This window comes from Pituophis catenifer, unplaced genomic scaffold (assembly GCF_029215685.1).
Source record: "Pituophis catenifer annectens isolate HBS135680 unplaced genomic scaffold, rPitCat1.0.hap2 SCAF_7, whole genome shotgun sequence".
Lineage (NCBI taxonomy): Eukaryota > Metazoa > Chordata > Lepidosauria > Squamata > Colubridae > Pituophis > Pituophis catenifer.
This window is the reverse complement of record NW_027256887.1, coordinates 69,969,997-69,990,801: the sequence shown is the minus strand read 5'-3', so window position 1 is coordinate 69,990,801 and position 20,805 is coordinate 69,969,997. Positions and strand designations below refer to the sequence as shown.

The following is a 20,805-nucleotide window of genomic DNA, read 5'->3' as shown; positions in this document are numbered from 1 at the left end:
AAAACTCGCTGGATTAAGGATACCAGTTTGTCTACCAAGTTTGTACAAATGCCACAATATTCCATTAACAATATGAGAAAACCCATATGTTGAGTTTTTGTTGTTGTATAATTGATACAGTGCAATCGCTGAACAAGTAAAGAGGTCCTTGAGCCAGGAAATTTAAATTTTATAATTCAGTGCAGAGAAAAGGGGAAAGAAGAGAAACAGAATAAAGGATGGAAAAATACACCTTTATTCCAGTTTTCTGTAATTAGTTTCTGTTACTGTAGTTTAAGCTACAACAATGTGATTTTCTTTTAAATTCACCAACTCTAAAATGCATGTACATAGTCACTCACATTCACATTCTGCCTAACTGTTCTGGCATAATCCAAGCCAAGAATACAGAAGTTATGGTTTACAAACCACAAGCATGGGATCCAACCAGAAGCAAATCACTATTTGACTTAGCATGTTCAATAACTGAGTTATTGAGATCCACAGCTCATTTCTCTGGAATGAAGTTTCCTTTCTATTCCATCCACGTTTCTCCTTTCTAACCTTCGACCCATGGTTGAGGTCAGATTAACATCGCTAATTTTGAGTAAACTGATCTCTATGGAATTAAGTTGCTTTGCCTGGATTGTAATGTCCAGAGATTATTACAAGGCTTTGTGAGCTCATTTATCCCGGTCTTACCTGGCTGAGATTAAGAGGCTGCTGCTGCTGGAAGTGTGGTCCTGGCCGCTGCTGCCTGTAGGCGATGGCTCCAGATGAGCTCCCTGAAGAGTGACCACTGGTGGAGGTCACAATGCTAGAGGACTTTGACTTACAGGAAGATGAGTGGTGACTGGTAGTGACTATAGGGGAGGGAAAAAAGATAAATTCATTATTGCATTCAGGTCTATAAACTTCAGCAGCTTTCAGACTTAAAACTGGCACCCAAACGAATGCAAAAGCTCCTTCTTGGTCAGGTTACATCTTGCTTTATTCATATGAATAAAGCTACATGTGTCTCTGAAGAGTCTCAGGGATGAGCCAAAAGTGGCTAACACCTTTTGTGTGTTTTCTTGAATGTAACAGAAGGACAAAATGCATCCTTGAATGCAAGGGAAGAAATTATATTAAGTCCATTGAGGATTTTTTGTTTTGTGCCTTTGAGTCAGTGTGGAGGGAGGGAGGGAGGGAGAGACAGCGAGAGACAGAGAGAAAAGAGAGAGAGAGAGACTGGCCCAATATCATTCAGTTGGTTTTGTGCCTAGGGTGGATAAAGAAATCATGGTCTCCTCTTTCTAGTCTCATGCCTTAATCATTACACCAAACTGGCTCTCCTTTATTTAGCTTAATTTAACTAAAATTATATTTTATAAAAATAGTTTTTGTTCTGGCCTCTCCTGAATCTCTATCCTAGCCTACTCTATTTGGAGGAATGCAACATTCAGCCTGTTCTTCAGACATCAAGTGTGGTCCTTAGCATGGAGAAAAGGAGCAAGGTGTCATCATCACTTCTGCTAAATTCCAAGGAAGTGGTTTTTCTCTCCAAAACTGTTTGCATCTGGAGCTCTTCCATGTTGGCTTTGAAAAAACATCTCTCTCTCTCTCTCTCTCTCTCTCTCTCTCTCTCTCTCTCTCTCTCTCTCTCTCTCCCTCCCTCCCTCCCTCCCTCCCTCCCTCCCCTTTCTAGAGTCTACTTTTCACAGTTAGTGGGCTACTTATGGTTGAGCAGAGCATGAAACTAGAGAATCCTAAATACCAATGAGGTGGGGGATATGGGGGCTGTACATGTATACCATGACCCATGTTCCCACCGGAATTATTTATCCCCAAAAACTGACAATACATCACTAGAGATGGCCAAATCATATAGAGCAGTGTTTCTCAACCTTGGTAGCTTGAAGATGGGTGGACTTCAACTCCCAGAATCCCCCAGCCAGCAGTCCTGATTTTGCCACCACTCTACGACTGCATCTTTTGGCTGGCAACAAGACCGTTATCTCTTCGTTAATTCTCTCTTCCCTCCAAACATGGCAAGCTCACCACTTTCCACCTTTAATTTAAGGGTTTTTATTCCTTGAAGATATGCAGCCAACTTACCTGGTACCAAGCTATCACATTCTACTAAGACTTCGCTGGCCTGGGTTTTCAGCGGTGGTACAATGATCGTCCGAGGATTGCCATTACAGTGTGACTCTGGTGCACCCTTTGTGTCATAATTGTTTCCATTATTGTTTCCTCCACGATGTTGCACTGCGTATGGACTGTTGTTGCCAGAGGAATCAGAATATGGGGAATCGTGCACAGTGACACAGCTTATGACATTTTTTCTTTGCTTAGACAGGGGGCTGTAAAATAAAAGAAAACTTTTATGTAACACAGTCCTATCTGGCGATAAGTAAAAGCACAGTCAAGTTCTCTTTTTTTCCCAGAGTTTTTATTAGTTTATCAAAGTATAAAATACAAAGAAAAAAATAATAATTGAACACTTAGAAAAGAGGGAGGGAAAAGAAAAGAGATATAGTGGAAAGGGAGAAAAGGTGGGGAAAAGGTACCAACTTCTGACTCTCTTTAGCACAGTAGAAGATAACAACAACATTACAACCACAACTTTTTGCTTTTACACAACAGCCTATCTACTCCGGCGGAGTTTGCAAGTGGGCTCGGCAGGGCCGCTTAATGGGGAGACCACTTGGTTTGCTTCAGTGCGGGGTGGGAATGCAGAAGGCAGAGGAAATCCATGCCTCTCGGTGTTCAGCCCTCAAAGACTCCTTTGAGGCGACTTTTTCTGCTTTTGAAACATTACGTTTAGCAACAATTAAAAAAAAACTTTTGTAATATCATTTCTCTTTCCCCCCTCCCTCTTTCTCTCTTTCCCTCCTCCTCTCTCCCTCTGTTTCTCTCTCCCATCCACTCCAAGGGGAGGAGGAACCCCCGAACTGGTGCTGGGTGGTGGGAATGACGTCTGAAGGCCGACGAGCCCAGGAGCAGTGTGCCCACACTCAGCTGGCTGGCGGGGCAGTGGGCATCCCAACACAGGCAGCTCTGCACGAAAAGAAACTGCTTTTTTTTTTTTGCCCAGCCGAGCCAACACAGGGTCGCATTGTGGCTCCGCGTCGTAATAGGCTTCAGGAGGAAGACGGGACCCTGTCTCCCCCATTGTGAAGCGCACGAGTGAAAAAGTTTACTCAATCAATTCCAACTTCGTGAGATCTTTTCCTTTTGCGAGAAGTTGGAATTGATTGAGTGAAACGCGATGGAGAAACGCGATTGGAGCTGAGATGGGGTGACTGCGCACATGCCCACAGAGAGGGCTCTGTATGCCACGTCTGGCACGCATGCCATAGGTTCGCCATCATAGGTATAGGGTCTCCTGCTTGAGCAGAGATTGGATTAGAAGCCTTCCAAGATCCCTTCCAACTCTGCTATTCTGTTATTTCTGTCTCAAGATTCACATTCACTTTCTCTTATATTCTCTCAAAACTGCCATTTGCTAACAACTTTTGAAGGCGCTCCAAGGGCCACACCAGAAGTCTTGGAGGTCCCAATTTGTGCAATCTCTCCTTGATGCCAGGTCTAGCATGAATTCATCATTAACATGAACACTGAGATGCTATTCATGTGGATCTGTTGGTAATTAAATGAAAGGAGTTCAAAATAGTTAATACCAACAAATCTCATGCTATGCTACTAGTCTATTGAATAGAATGCATCAGTACTATGTAGAACTCCCACTGCTTTGCTGTCTGATACCTTTCAGGCTTTTCCTCATCCTCCTTATTTTGATTTAGTTTTGAGGGTGGTCAGCTGTGCAAAAATTTGCTCAAATGGCTCCACTCCCAAACGGACTCTGGGCTTGCCTACAGGAAATCCGAGCAATGTTTTCCTGGTTGCATTAGGTTGCTATGGCAATACTAATTTTTATAGAATGCTGACAATAATTGTGGATAAGGAACTCAGCAACTAAATATGTTGCTGGACACTCTTGTTTTCCTTTTTAAAGCTTTTTCTTAATGTCTTCAGTTACAAGTATATGAGTAGAATGAATATGTATATCAGGGCTGGTTCGCTAGTGCACGCAACACTTCTGCGCATGCGCGGAAGGGTCCGGGCAGGTGGGCGGAGCCTCCCGCTGCTGCTGCTACTGGTTCACATGGCTTGGGGCAAACCGGTAGCAACCCACCACTGATGTATATGTATATGTAGGTATTTTAAAGGTATTTTAAAGAATGATAGTCCAAAGAATGGGGTACTCTTTGCTGAATAGTTTTTATCCCTATTATTTTAAAGTTTAGTTATATACAACAAACAAATTACTTGTGGTTCAGTCAACAAACAATGTTTTTAAGCTAGAGCTTGACACAGGGGGCAACCTAGCTTCACCCAAGCTAAACCACAAAGAACACTGCAATGGTTGGAGTTTAAAACATACTACTTCAAAATTTAAAAAGTCAAAGCTAAATAAAATATTTTTTTAAAATGAACCATGACAAAAATGCTGCTATTTGTTTAGCAATAATGGCTTCTCCAAAAACTTTCAGGAATTCTGTTTTCTGGGAAAGCATGGAACGTATCTCTCTTCTTTATTTTTGTTTAGGTCCTCCATATTTGTTTTCACTGTTCTGCCAGTCTGTATTTTTCCCCCATTGTCTTCTGACCTTCTTGTTTGAATTTTATTTATTAGCCACTCAGAGGAGCTCAGAGAAGCTGAGCTATATAATTATATATGACTTTAGGATTTAGAAACAGGTAATGACTGGCACTGAGATTATATGGTTTTCAGAACTCTGTAAACTTTGCATTCTAATATATTTCTCTAAGGAAACATTAAAATGGAAACTCTCACTTTACACAAATATTTTACTGATTTTGCTGCACCCCAAAACTTTATATTTTCCCCTCCTTTTACTAAAAGATTCGTGTCAGCTTCTTCTGCTATTAGCTAATGCAGGGAATGAACCTTTGAAACAGTACTTCAAGGTTGACTCAGCCTTCCATCCTTTCGAGGTAGGTAAATTGAGGACCCGGATTGTGGGGGCAATAGGCTAACTTTGTATAGAACAACACCACTTAGGGGGGCCCGAAAGCCCTAATAAGCAGGTATATACATAAAAGTATGCAGGCTATTGCTATAATGCATTGTAAGCCGCCCTGAGTCTACGGAGAAGGGCGGCATATAAATTGGACTAATAAATAAATAAATAAATAAATAAATACTTTAAAGCAATGTTTCTGAATCTCAGCAACTACAGCCTCACAGCCAGCATGTGACTCTCTGGCCTCCATCTACAGTCTCTGGAGCACTACCAGACTGAGCTGGCATAATCTGTTTTTCCATTGCTGTTTTTGCAGAAGTAGCAATGGATTGTTAAACCTCTGAAAAGCAAGAGTGTACTGATTTCCACCCTTATAATCTCTTCAACTGCCACCTTTGAAAAATTATAAAACACGGTATCATCACATCACTTAGATCTATGTGGTCCTTGGAAACCAAAATATTTTAAAAATAAAAAGATGGCTTCCAGACCTAAAAAAAAAGGGGGGGGATTTGTCTGCTTACCCCTGCATTAGGGACAAGGTGCAACCTTCAAAAGCTCTTCATTTTTATGTACTATTCAACTGAGACAAAAATGGGGAACTACTAGTATTTCTTGAGACAGATGGATTCACTGGGCAAAGTGATTAGACAGAATAGGTTGGGTGTATCACAGAAAGAAAGAATGCACTGTTTTTCTCCCAGTTTATATGGACAGTTGGTTATTTTCTTTCTTAAATGTGGAACATTGGAAAACTGATTTTCAGGAATGTTCAAACTGGATTGCTATGGCGGTTTATCTGGATAATCTGCAGACAATCTGCAGACCCGGTGGCCTAGAGATGGAGCTCTTGCCTCACAGTCAGGAGGTTGTGAGTTCGAACCTAGGTAGAGGCAGATGTAGGGTCTCCTGCTTGGGCAGGGGATTGGACTCGATGACCTGCAAGGTCCCTTCCAACCCTGTTAATCTGTTTTTGAAATAAATAAAGTAGCATAAAGACTAAGATGGTGGTCTGGGACCCATGAGATTCGCAACTCCTCTTCACCATAGTAATCTCTGGAGCGTGTGCCAATCACTACCGTTCAGTTCAATTTATTTCATAAGTTGTTTGGAGAAGCTAAATGAAAGGGAAATCCAGGATTCATGTCACCTTATGCTCCCAGAGGAAAAGCATAGATATTACATGAGATGATGATAATATTATTAATGGGTATTGTTTTTACAGTTTCAAATCTCTCAAGTGTTCAGCATACTTGTCAACCATTCCCAGCCCCATAAGTTTCCTAACATAGTCCCACACTGTTTCTTCCACTGGGAATTAATAACTTTTCCCCAATAGGCAAACAATATTTATGTATTTATTTATTTACTTATTCAATTTATATGGTTACCCACCACAAACATATGAGTCTTTTTAGCTAATGATTACAAACAAGGTAAAAAGCATTATAACAAACCAATAAATAACATAGATAGCAGCTGAAATAAAAGATCAGCCAAGACAACAATGAACACAAACATGATAGGGGCTCAGCCCAGTGGTCAAATCCAATTTTTTTTACTATCAGTTCTGTGGGTGTGGCTTGGTGGGCATGCTGTGGCTTGGTGGGCATGCTGTGGCTTGGTGGGCATGGCAGGGGAAGGATACTGCAAAATCTCCATTCCCACCCCACTCCAGGGGAAGAATACTGCAAAATCCCTATTCCCTCCTCACTTCTGGGGGAAGGATATTGCAAAATCTCCATTCCCACCCCACTCTGGGACCAGCCAGAGGTGGTATTTGCTGGTTCTCCGAACTACTCAAAATTTCTTCTACCGGTTCTCCAGAACCTGTCAGAACCTGCTGGATTTCACCCCTGGCTCAGCCACAAATCCAGAGCTCCATCTCAGTAATATAACCATGTCTTCAAGGCCTTACAAAAAGCCCAGCAGGATTGCGGCAAATCTGATCTCTGGGAGAATCAACTTCCAAATATTGAGTTTACTGCTACAGCCTGTATGAGACTCCATTTCCAGAGAACCTTACAGTATAAATCGAATAAGAGTAAAAACCAAAATCAATTAATATAATTGTATTCACTGATTCTGACACACCAGCATTTTAAGGTAGCGTAGTCTCATTCATTCTTAAAGGCCTTTCTGAACAGTCATGTTTTCACACTATGATGCTACTAAGGAGAAACGATAATAATTTATGGAGCAAATGATGGCATAATTATATCATTATTACACAATGTCCCACTTTATGTCCCTGTATCAGACATTGATGGCCTCTGTGTTATAACCAGTGGTGGGTTGCTCTAAGTTCGGTCCGGTTCTATAGAACCAGTAGTAAAACCGGTGGGAGGCTCCGCCCACCCACCACGATGTCATCATGGGTGATCTGCACATGCGCAGAAGCTTCCGCTGCGAACCGGTAGTAAAGGTAAGTAGAACCCACCCCTGGTTATAACATATCATACATATCAGCATTTTGATATTGTTATGATTTGTTTTGAATGCCTCTGGACACAATAGGAGAAACCTAATCTTGATAAAGAATTTGTATTTATAAAACGCATACCTGGAATCTGATCACTAATTTATTGATCAACAAGTGAACTCTGAATTATACCCATTTAAAATAAAAATATTCTTCAGTTGTACAATACACTCAACACTTTTCTCCAGTAGGCGGCACACTTTTACTATGTTAGACTAGAACATAAGGTTGTCTTTATTACATGAAGACTTTCCCTACTGTTTTTCAAATCATGAGAACTGATTATCTATAAAACGTTTATTGATTAAAATGTATAAGTAAAATGATGGATTAAAGCACAGTTAACTTGTTCCTATGCCTACTTATTCAGAAACAAATTCTCAGCTCCATCAACTTAATTTAACTATCTATGCATTGATTCCTTTGTACTCTTTAATTTCCATTAGACATAAATAACATCAGTAGTGGGATTCAGCCAGTTCGCACCACTTCGGGAGAACCGGTTGTTAACTTTCTGAGCAGTTTGGTGAACTGGTTGTTGGAAGAAATCATTAGGGCAGAGAACCGGTTGTTAAATTATTTGAATCCCACCACTGAATAACATGGTATATAAACATGAATCAGATAGCACTGTTTATGAAGAAAAAGTGGCTTTTCTAATATGAGTCTAAGATTTCACCTGTACTCATATTATGATTGGCAGTTTCTCTGGAGTTTTATTCTAACCTGTTTATATGAATGCAGGACCTACTAAATTTATTTCCTAAGAAATGTTGAATTAGGAATGCTGCCATAAATAATGGATAAATTTTATATAAGAATGCTTATTGCTACAGCTCTATTTTTAATATCCTGATTATTTTAATATATAGATGGATTGCCCTATATTGAAGTCAAAAGCTTATTGTAATATTTTACTTCTATTTTTCTATTGCATATTATTTTCTGCCTTGGGTGCTTGCATTCCAGAAATATTTAATAGCTTAAAGCTATTAAAACTAACTACAAATGTATATGTCTATGTTTTATATCAATTATGAAATATTTTTTTACATGTTACCTGATAATTATTTAAACCTTAGTTTTGAATTTGTCTGGGCTTAGAAAAATTAAACAGCATTAAGGACAAGAGTCGGTAACACTGTTTAGTTTTTCTAAGAGTGGGGATTCTATGGGGATTACGGTTTTAAACTAGATTGGGAAATTGCAAAAAAAAAATAATAATAATAATCCTGAAAGAAGGCATGGAAAAACTGCATGGTTATATCCATGTAATTACCAGAAACCAAGTATGACTTCTTCCTTTTTTTAATTAGAAGTGTTAATCTGGCACAATTGTGGCCATATCCAAATAATCATCATTATGAAATCTGAAATTTATCTTTTAAATTTAAAAACTATTTTTTTTCTTAACTATGGCATGTTTGTCTTTATCACAAATCGGATTAAGGACCTGGTTTAGATTTTAAAAAGATTGGGGTTAATTTTCCAAAAATTCAGAAATTGTCCAGGAAATTTAACAATACCGAATTACCTCCTACAAAGTGTGATCTGTATACCGAATCTCTAATAATCAGGGAATAATTTTCCAATTGGAAAAGTCTACTGGGCTGCCTCTCTGCATGAAATACGATAACTTATCTAGCACATGTAGACTGGGCTGATCAACCTAGGAGAAACAAGATTGTATATAGTTCCCGAATCTCTTTTTTTTATAGCCCAGAAATCATTTCATTTTTTTAATATTATATGGTTTACATCTTTTAAAAACTGTGCGTCAAAGTGAATAGATAATGGAAAATATGTATATTGAGGGGAAAAGGCCTTGCTAAAAGTGTGAGATCCGTAAGACATTTTTAAGTCACGTTCCTAACAAACTGAGGACCCAGATTTTGGGGGGCAATATGCTGATTCTGTAGCAATAGCAATAGCACTTAGACTTATATACCGCTTTACAGCTATAAGGTTTAGTTGTAAATCTTATAGCTGTAAACCTAAGAGGTTTACAGAGTCGGCATATTGCCCCCAACAATCTGGGTCCTCATTTTATCCACCTTGGAAGGATGGAAGGCTTAGTCAACCTTGAGCCTGCTGAGATTTGAACTGCCAAATTGCAGACAGCCAGCAGAAGTAGCCTGCACTCTAACCACTGTGCCACCGTGGCTCATTCTGTAAACTGCTTAGAGAGGGCTGTAAAGCACTGGGAAGCGGTATGTATGTCTAAATGCTATTGCTAACTAGAAGAGAAGCTGTGTTAACTAATATCAATGGATTGGCATGACAAAGATAAGCTGGCGGTGCAGTGATAAATAACTCTAAAATGGTGCATACCTACATATTTCTGCTGACCAACATATATGACGTCAGTTTACCTTGTAGGTGCATGCTTCTGTTCCTCTTCCTCATCGGTGTCACTGCTGATTGTGATAACACTGACTGTGGGGCTGGGGGTGTCCGGGATGACTATTGTTTGTCTCTGTCGTTCCCTTGTAGTACTAGAAGGTCCATCTCCCCACCCACATGTGACAGAGGTGCTGCAGGCTGGGCTGTTGTGCACCACCGCACAACGAGGAGGGGTGTTCTCCTTTACTCGCTTAGACCGCTGTGGAGAGCTGATCGTTTGAGAAGAAGATACCTCAAAGTTGGACATATTCCTGAAAATAATGACAGGAAGAAAAAAGAAGAAATATTAAATGCACGCAAAAAACAAAAAGGAACACCATTTTTTTTCCCAAAATAACCTCTTGTGGATCTCAGTCCACTTCATAGAAAAATATTACACACATGTTGCTGTTGTAGAGAATGGGGAGAGGAAGGAAGGATTAGAATACAAGTCCTCAACTTACAACCACAATTAAGCCCAATGTTGCTAAACGAAACATTTGTTAAGTGAGTTTTATCCCATTTTATGACCTTTTTTGCCATGGCTAGCTAGCTAGCTAGCTAGCTAGCTAGCTAGCTAGCTATTTATTTATTTATTTATTTATTTATTTATTTATTTATTTATTTATTTATTTATTTATTTATTTATTTATTTATTTATTTATTTATTTATTTATTTATTTATTTATTTATTTATTTATTTATTTAATTTATATACCGCCCTACTCCCGAGGGACGCAGGGCAGTGAACAGCCAAAAGATAAAATACACATAGTACAAACGTTAAAAAAACATTTAAAAATACATTAAATACTTTGGCCCAAAAACAAATTTAAAACACCCCAATTTATAAAACAAAATTAAAAGCAATTAAAAGGGAGGTTAGGCCAGACCAGCCTGCTGGAATAAGAATGTTTTGACGGCACGGCGGAAAGTACGCAAATCCGGGATCCTCCGTATCTCTGGGGGGAGCTCGTTCCAGATGGCAGGTGCCCCCACAGAGAAGGCTCTCTCCCTGGGGGCCGCCAGTCGACATTGTTTGACCGACGGCACCCTGAGAAGACCCTCTCTATGGGAGCGTACTGGTCGGTGAAAGGCTATTGGTGGCAGAAGGCGGTCTCTTAGGTACCCCGGTCCTAAGCCATGGAGCGCTCTAAAGGTGGTAACCAAAACCTTGAAGCGCACCCGGAAGACCACCGGGAGCCAGTGCAGCTTGTGCAGGAGGGGAGCCACATGGGAGCGCCACGTCGCCCCCATAATCACCCGCGCAGCCGCATTCTGGACCAGCTGTTAAGTGAATCATTGCAGTTGTTGTTAGTAACATTGTTGTTAAGTGAATCTGGCTTCCCCATTGACTTTGCTTGTCAGAAGGTCACAAAAGGGGATCACACGACCCCAGAGCACTGCAACCGTCATAAGTATGAGTCAGTTGCCAAGCGTCTGAATTTTGATCACGTGACCACGGGAATGCTGCAATGGCCACAAATGTGAAAAACCAGTCGTAAGTCACTTTTTTCAGTGCTGCTGTAACTTTGAATGGACACTAAGTGAACCGTTGTAAGTCAAGGACTACCTGTGAACAGATGGGAGAGACACAGAATGACCGAAATAGTGGCTACTATTTCATTGTGCTCTACTGGAGCTTCCTTATCTTTCTGATTTTGTTCTTGTGCGTGCGAGTTGGCTTTGTGCTGCACAACCTCTGTCCAGCAGGACACATCTACCCTTTTAAATTCAACAATAATACTTAACCACAAAGCCTTTCAATACAAACCGGTGCTTATAGAAAAATAGTACTGTTTGGGCTGAAAAAAAAAATAGTGCAGTGTGGAAGATAAAAGGACAAATATTTCTGAAATGGTGAGAATGGGCTGTTCATTTCCTCAATTCTTTACGTGTTTGTTTCAATATTGTGCCTTTCTTCCAAGGAGCTCAGGCTAACATTTGAATTAAGGTGAACGGTTTTGATTTAGTGTATTGAGGCTTATAAACTACAATTTATGATTTCTTCCTGCAATAGGAAAACCTAGCCAACTGTGACTCACTAAACAAACTATTCCATAAAACATTGTGTGAGCCAGTCACTCAATGTTACCAAGGCTGAGCCCCAAATACCTGCTACTGACAGTTACTAAATACTGACAACTGTGAGATGGCATGAAAGCTCATAATATCCTTGACACTGTCTGGATTTAGACATTCAAAACATGGTTTTACTGACTAAGCCAAAATTGGTTGGATTCATGCAAGGCACTACATCAAAGCTGGTAGTTTATAATTTAGTAAATCAGGATAATGTCATTCCAGAGCAAAATAGAAAAAAAGGTGCATTATCCCTCTACTGACCCCTTTCAGGAAATTAAAAGGCATCTTCCAAACCCCTGCATCCATCAAAGAAAAATGTTGGCTGCAAAAGGTTTTTTTTAAAAAAAGCAGTGTGCAAAGTCACTGATTCCTTAACTAAAACATGTATTTTCCTAGCCCAGAAAAAAAAGAGCATGCCTTCATACGGGTTCAGTGAGGGAACTCACACCAAAATCAAAAGCCTTTCCTCTTGCAGATCTGAATCCTACATATTTCTAATTCTTCCATTTATGGCGCTGCTTTGTTTAGGAAGCAGAAGCATTTGGAACACTTAAAATGCAGCTCTGCATGGACCGCAAACTTACATTTGAAAGCCGGACAGAATTTGGGAAGGCACTAAATTCCTCTTGGACCTACTACTTAACTCTCCAAAAGGCCAGCCTACTTTTACAATTGCTTTTTTGTTGTGATTGCTCTTATGATGATGTTCCAGTGTGATCTGCTACAATAATCAAAAGCAAGCTAAGTTTTACTTCTGGCAAAAGTATTCTCCAGCCAGCCTTTGTCCTGAGTGCTCGGATTGGCGTGAGAGCAAACAAAGAGCAAGCTGGAACGTTATCAAAGAGAGGGGAATTATGGACATATACCCGGGCAATGAGTCCTTTGCATAACAAATGACTGAACAATAGCATTCATGGTGCCTGCTGAATACCAATGATAGATACAGAGCATTCTTTTCTGTGGGAGAAGTGCATCACTCATTTGTATACTGTATTATCATGCGAAGCAGATTTCAAGCTACCGAAGGCACATTCTGCAACAGGGCCTCTTCCTATCTCCCACCTCCCTGAGTAAACAACATGTGGGTGGGGAGATGGGGGAAGTTTAGCAGGCCAGGATGTGCTAGGAGAATCTGTTCCCTGTTTTAATGGTTGAAGAGGCTTTTGCAGTCCCTATCCATCCTTTCACATGGGGAAAGAAAGCTGGAAAGCAAGGTTATTTATAAACAGATGGGTTTACAAATTCATTATAGGTTCTCTGGCCTCAACCAGAGCAAACAACTAAGGATGTGCCCCCATTTTATCAAGTGTGGATCTATTTCAATGTTTTCTCCTATTATTGAGAGGATTGTAGGATTCGTTAAAAGAAATGCTTTGACAGACACATTGATTAGATTCCACTCTCAAGAGGCACAGTCTGCGAATGTTTTGAGTGTTTGCCCTGACAAAATGCTGCTACACCCAGTTGGAAAGAATGCTATAATATCTACGGAGGGGTTCATATGTGATCCGATACTAAGCTCATAGGCTGATGTCACCTATATTACAGGCTCAGAATGTTACTTGTAAAGGAAATCAAGCCAGAAAAACAATTTATGGCCAACTGAATGAAGACCTCGACTAAAACATCCAGCCTACAATCAGCAACATCCCTGACCAGAATGATGGTAGATATCAGTAATAGGCAAAGCACACACCACCCAGCCTTTGCCTCTAAGGGTTTGCCCACCCCTTGAAAGTCCCCTTTGCTTAGCACCATTTCCCTGGCTAATGTGCAGGTGCACATGGGGAGGCTGTGGAGGCAGGAGGCATCCCGTCTTCTCCCCAAGAACTCCATCCTGGTTGATGGGGAGGTAAATAATGGACCACTGGTATGACTACTCTTAGAAACTTCCTATATTAATTTTTTTTTCCCCAATCATCTAGGGTAGGGGTGTCAAACTGGCAGCCTGCAGGCCTGATGCGACATGCGCAGGCCACGTTCATCCCAGCTCCGCGAATAGAGAAAATGTCGTGACAGTAATGTGACACAGCGAGTTTGACACCCATGATCTAAGGCAAACTCATATCAGCTAGTGAGTTATTCAATCCTGACTTGTGGGCTTGTTTCCTCTATTCACACTTTACCGCGTGCATCTCAAAATGTAACAAGATTACTTCACTCGTATTAGACCCATTCAGGTATTGTTACTGCTCATCAGTTGAATTGAGGCTCACCCCACTGCCAGTGCCAATCAAATGCCATTGGGTTCATGGACATTAGATATTCAGTGTGAGTGCCTGCAAGGAAAAAGCCTATACCGTTTGCACAGGCAAGCTTTTTCTCTTGTACATTGTCAACCGGCAATGAGGGGAGATAATTGCGAGCATTTGTGTGCTATGCATTCTAAGAATAATGCTATGCCTGACCTGAGCAAATATGAGTTGTGCGTATTTAAAAATGTGCATGCGGGAATTCAACAATGCCATATCTACCCTGGCAACATCTCTCATGAAAGGAATGTGTAATATGTCTTCTATTGAACCATTTGAAATCTAAAACTCTCTATTCCAAATACAAAATGGACTGTTCTGAATGTTTGGGAGGTGTTTTGAGCTCAAATAAGAGTATTCCCCACTTGAAACAGAGTTATTTTGAGTTCAAAACACTTGCCAAGTGTTTGAAACAGCCCATTTCAAAATCAAAACAGCTGCTCCACAGTCAAAACAGGATATTTCGAATTCACTCAACATTTTTTGCATGTTCTGGTTATCTAAAGATTTTTTTTTTTCGTTTTCCAAAATCCTTTGTGTCTGCTCAGTGAAAAGAAAATGAACGAAAGTGACTGGGCTCCATACTGGACCTCTCCTCTCTTTTTAATCAGCAGACTATATGAAGAACAGACAAAAGCTTGCTTGTCTCTCTCCCACATGGATCACCCTCCCGCCCTCCTACCTTGCTGATGATTGGTGCTGTTTGCTCTTCCTTGAGGAGGTGGTGCTGGTTGGTTGTTGCCTCATGACATGAGCTACGCCCACATTTAAAGGCTGGGCTGCTGGAAGGGTGACATGACTTGTTAAAAGTGCAGGTTGTTGTATGATGGGATTGTAATGGCTACCGTGAGCATGTGTGTTTCTGCAAGAAGAGAAAGGAAATTTGCATATTTCAAAAATAATTCAGAAATCAATGGCAATACCATGTATCTGACAAGCATTTTAGAAATAACTTTCACTTCTTTCCATCTTCCCATTCCCATGAACTCCTCCTGCATTTGAAATAATATTTTAGTGCAGCTGCAATAATTTTTCCCAATGTCCCATCCAGACCTTTAAAGGTGTTTTCAAGGGAGTTCTTTCTTAACATTCTCCCAATGCTAGTACAGTAGCAGGATATCCACTATATTGATTTCATCTTGACTATTGTCTTGTCATCCCTAACATCATTGATCTCTTTCTGATATCAGGACACTGTTATCAAGATATTCCATACTGATGCCTTATCATTTTAGGTAGAGGTAGTTAGCGTGCCTAGGCCAAGTTCTATATTGTATTTAAGAGCTCTTGTACCTCTAATTTAAATGTTTTTTGTAGGCTCAAAACATTAAGGCAACTGGTTTTTATTATAAACTATCACAATAATCCATTTCTTGTAAGGCTAAAAAGGTTCATTGCTGCTTACTGAACCATTTGGTATCAGTTGTTTCTGAAAGAATGAAGAATGATATGTCCCCAGAGGCTAGTGTGAAAACAATCTTAACTTCAGGTCATTAGAACAGAAAGAAAGACACACACACACACACAAACAAACACACACACACACACACAGAGGATCAAGGATGTATATATGGTGATAGGTCTGAGGGTAAGAAAAAGAAGAGTGACATTTGATAATCTACTACATATGGAGAAATCTGAACAACATATCCAATAATACAGGACAAATCATGGACCATGATGATGAGGAGATAAACTCTGAACAATGCGTAGCTCTTGCAAACAGCATCTCATGGAACTAGGTTTATTTTCTGTTTACCTCCAGTCTGCCAGTGGTTGAGTCCCTGCCATGGTCTCTGGGATTACAGTAGCATGCTGGACTGAGGTGTGAGTAGCTACCCCGGTCAATTGCTGCCAAGCTGGAGGAAGCAAGATTTGCTGAGTGCCGCTAGGCCAGGCTTGCTGTGGATCAGAACAGAAAATTACAATCCATTACTATTACAATCTCACTATTACAATCCATTGTGTTCTGTGCTAACAAATCTTTATTGATGATCAGTTTTTAAAGAACCCTTTGCAATACTGAATAAAGAGTTGCCTTGGGGGAGAGATGGGTGGCAAATAATTTTAATTAGAGGAGGATAATGTAGGAATAAAGTCACATGCAGATGTTGACCTATGATAGGAATACTATAACTGGGCTGCAAAAATCAGCCATCCATTAGCTGGCAGCAACAACTTTCAGAAAGTGCTGAGCCTGGCTGCCCTCAGTGATCACTGCAAACAACCCATATATAGTATTCCCAATTATTATCCAAAATTCGCAATGAGTCGGACATGACTTTGCAACTAACAACAACAACAAAGTCAGGAATAGGGATAAACCATGAAAAGATATCCTTGAGATTAAAATAATCTAACTTTAGATCATTCTTATCTCAAACGAAGCATGAAGGCAACATCACTAGCATTAAGCAATAATCTTAATAACCTCTGTTCAATGGGTCTTATTCTAAAGTAGATATATATAGAAAGCACTGAATGGTACACAATGTTTATTTACAAATAAATTCACTGAATTTAGTACGCCTGCCTCCAAATTAAGTTAAGATTAGGTTGCATCCATTCTTCAAAGTACATTTCTGTAGGTATTCATGCGTGTAATGTTTATTCAAAGTAAACTCTACTAAGTTCAAGGTTAATTTTGCTCTATAATGGAGTTTACCTCCAAGTCTACACTGAGATACAATTTCATCTTTATGCCTTCTATCCAAGGAACAAATATACAATCCAATATCACTGGTGTTTTTTTAATGAAAAAGTAGTATGGTGCCAGGTATTAAGAAAGAATTAACATTCTTGGCCAACTAGAAATGTAAAATATTAGACCCCAAGCAAACCAGTGAGAAGTCCCTGAGCTTTCTCCTTTCTTGGTAAATTCTAAATTAACACTTGGCAGTGTTACAGTATTTGAGCCTTCATTCTGAGGGCTGAACAGCTTCACTGCTGTGTAAGCATCGTTCTGTAGATGTTGTCACCTAAGAGAGGTGTAAGTACAGATGGCATCATTTAAGACAGTTGCAAGTGTCATCTTGCTCAAATGACTCACTGTTGGAAGTAGGTAAGATTTTATACACAGGTCATATTAGGATTCCTCCTACATGCCATGGCAGGGCAATTTAATCTCTTCAGAGTACAGATTGAAAAACCCGGACTCAAAAGAAAGTAACTCAAGACCTAGATTTTAGATGAACAAAGATAATTGGGAGAATTCAAGTCACAGGATAATAAGGACATAAATGGTGGCCGTTGTGCAAACCAGAGCTGTTTTGACAGGAATCCAGAGCCATAGGCTAAATTCATGCAACACACTAAGCTAAAACCTGATGGGCTAGTCGGCTTTATTAATTAAAGGTCTTTTTTTGGTAGATTCAATCATATCAGATTCTTGGAAACTGCCTGGATTCCCCTGTAATTCTCTTGGTAAGGTTTTTCAAAAGTGGTTTGCCATTGCTTCTTTCCTAGGGCAGAGAGAAAGTGACTGGCCCTAGGTCACCCAGAAAGATTTGTGCCTAATGTGGGAGTAGAATTCACAATCTCTGGGTTTCTAGCCTGATGCCTTAATCACTACATCAACCTGGCTCTCAGTTAAGGGCTTGCTTGACCAGGCCCTTAATGGCTCAGAGTGCTTCCCAGAAATACAAATAAAAGAAAAGTATATTTTAAGACAAATCTCAAAACACTATTCAAACAATAAAATAACATTATAAAATTTTAAAAAAATGATGAAAAACAATTTAAAATAGAACAATTAAAAGATCTGGGTAAACAAGTATGTTTAAAGGTTCTTCCTAAACCAGGGGTCCCCAAACTTGGCAGCTTTAAGACTTGTGGACTTCAACTCCCAGAATTCAACTCTGATGGCTATGCTGGCTGGAGAATTCTGGGAGTTGAAGTCCACAAATCTTAAAGCTGCCAAGTTTGAAGACCTCTGTCCTAAACTAACAAGAAAGTTGTACTTGTTACAACTTCAGTAAGCCTGTTTGTTCTAGACATGGCCACAGGAAAAGCAGAATTAACAGTCAAAAATCTATCTACAGCAGGACAATTGAAAACTGCCCCTCTGATGATCTAAAAGTGAAGGACAAGGTGTACAGCAGTAACCAATTAACAGGTTTTTGGCCAGTTTTCTGCAAATTCAGACAACTGACTTGACTCAATACAACATGGTTCAATTAACGAGTTTAATGTCTTGCGCAAAGACTGCATGAAGATTCCTAGAAAATGTCAGATCCTTTCTCTTCTCTTTCTGCATGCTTATATAGTTAAGTCCCGTTACTTTCAGCCTTATCATATGAACTGCTATGAATGTACGCATTAGGCACAGCCTCAAAGTTACTAAGACTATATCTTCAGCCCAGCTGACACCTCCATTTTCCAGCTTCCTTTTTCCTTCCTTGTTCTTCCTTTATGAACTTAGCATTTCAAGTTTCCCAATTCTTCTTTTTTTTTAAAAAAAAACTTGACCTATGAGAGCTTCACTCCCTCTTCCCTCAGACAACACAGACTCATCCCCAACCGCCTGCGCCTGTCTTCAACAGGGAAGGGACCCAGGGCAGAAAACATTCTGCAGCCAAGAAGCCTCCACACACATTTGCACTACCCAGGTGACCCTCAGGACACAGATAAACCTCCAGGTGGCCTCAACGACTCTCTAAAGAGAATGCAAATGACCATGCATCGCATTGCGTTTTGCACTGAATGCAAAATGTCTGCAAGGAATATAAATCCTTCCATTCCCCACCATCCAGTCAGAGCTGAAGAAACTTCTTGGATGAGAAGAGAAACGTCTTCAAAGAAAAAACAAGAAAGCCCAGTTGCCTCCTGAAAAAGCATCTTTGGGACAATTATGTCCTGGATGACCGAGAATCTCCATAGACCTGTTTTGCCACAATAAAAAGAGAATTTGGCAGATACCTGGGGAGGGTTCTTGAAGCTCAACACAGTCCTAAGACTACAGGTGATGATTATGGCAGGCTTCAAGAAGGGCTGGGCTTAGTTTGATTGGCTTTGTAAGAAATCAAAGCCCCCACTCCTTTTTTTAATGCTTTTACAATTACTCCAATTTAAGTTATGAATCTAACTGACAGAAAAGGATAGTATTAGGACTGGTTAGCATTTTGGGAATGTTTGGGAAAAGTGTTTGAGAGAACACCAGAGTCTGAATGTTCTGACCTCATTTAATTCTTAGAGTGCAGCCCCTAATATATCACCCAAAGCCCAAACGTGACCTCTGACCCCTAAAGACGTTGCACACGCCTGATTCAGATGCTATAATTACTACCTGAACAATCTCCCCTGCTGCTTTATCTGATTAAGTGTTAGTGATTAAGCCTTTGCATCAGCTCAGTATTTTTAGTCTGTCTGCTGTAATTGCCAACTGTAATGCAGCCAACTCAAAAGCCTGTCAAATGTTTTGGGTGTAATTTGTGTGATTACCCATGCGCAGAGCCAGGCAATTAATCTAATTTTACAAGGTACTTCTGTCCAAATATTTTACATATTGATGTTTATGAAACTTATTTTCTTTCCCCTTTTTTTGTTGTTGTTGTGAAAGATCTTCCCCTTGTCATGGAATATTTCAGTTTGATTTATAAATGTGACAGTTCTCCTTCACATGTACTTCTTGGAGAAGGATGGCAAGTTTTCACGGAGATGGACTCCATGCATGTCAGTCAAGTATCCTTTAACAATGACCCTTCATGAGGACAGAAGATCATATTAAGTTGAATGAAAAGAAACAACACATGTTTTAAGTTCGACTTCCAAGATACGGGAGCCTGGAAGCACAAAAAGAAAAGCAATTAACTGATGCTGGGAGGCGATCCAGGCAAGGCAGTGATCTGCAGTATTTGAGAATTCTCTGATATCTAAGAACACTGGATCATCCTGACATAAACACCACATTCACTTTTGTGCATTGGTGCAAAATAATTTTATTTGAAATAAAAGGCAGATAAATGAGATAACCAGCATCCCTAAAGATCTGCTTATTATGGTATTTTGGGTGTAGCCGAACTTTCTAAGAAATTTTGAGAACTGCTTATCAGATGGATAAGAAGTCTAATGCCTATTTTCAAAAGAATCAATTGATGCAGATTGCCTCGTGTTCATTAAGGAGAGAAAATTCCTCCTTTACACTGAAAAAGCATGAGAAAAAAACAACCCAGAAATTTTCTGCCCTAATTTGTAGAACATTTCTCACTTGAAAGTAGTGTGATTGCCATAATTCTTGTATTGTTATTTTAAACTTCTTGATAAAACTTACTAATCAAATTCTGAGAGAATTGTTCTACGAAATAACAGTTTCTAGTCTAGGCTGCAACCAGAAATAGAGTCAGCTCAATGGATCATCTAGCCCAATTTTGTTCTTGCTAGTTTGATAAAGCCATGTGTAATTGGAACATTCTTACCTGATGGAAGACAAGTATGGAAATCAAATGTATTTGCAAGAGCTGTTGTCATGCATGGCTGGGGGCAAATGGCTTAAGAAAAAATAGAGATGGGGGGAGAGTTTGTCTAATATCTTAAAATCCCAGGAAGCTCCTCCCTCCACAAATAAAAAGAGGAAAAGGTCAAATAACATCATGCA

The 20,805-nt window shown here is 39.9% G+C and overlaps 1 protein-coding gene across 2 annotated transcripts in view; it reads right to left on the bottom strand.

The window, feature by feature from the left end:
* Positions 1-20,805, bottom strand: part of HIPK2 (homeodomain interacting protein kinase 2) — a 165,745-nt gene that overhangs the window by 2,078 nt on the left and 142,862 nt on the right. For both annotated transcript variants that reach the window (XM_070947724.1, XM_070947725.1), the window contains exons 10-14: positions 15,973-16,115; positions 14,896-15,075; positions 9,867-10,148; positions 2,077-2,324; positions 682-842 (exon numbers count right to left, since the gene is read on the bottom strand). In XM_070947724.1, coding sequence (XP_070803825.1) covers positions 682-842; positions 2,077-2,324; positions 9,867-10,148; positions 14,896-15,075; positions 15,973-16,115 — 1,014 coding nt within the window. The remainder of the gene's footprint in view (positions 1-681; positions 843-2,076; positions 2,325-9,866; positions 10,149-14,895; positions 15,076-15,972; positions 16,116-20,805) is intronic.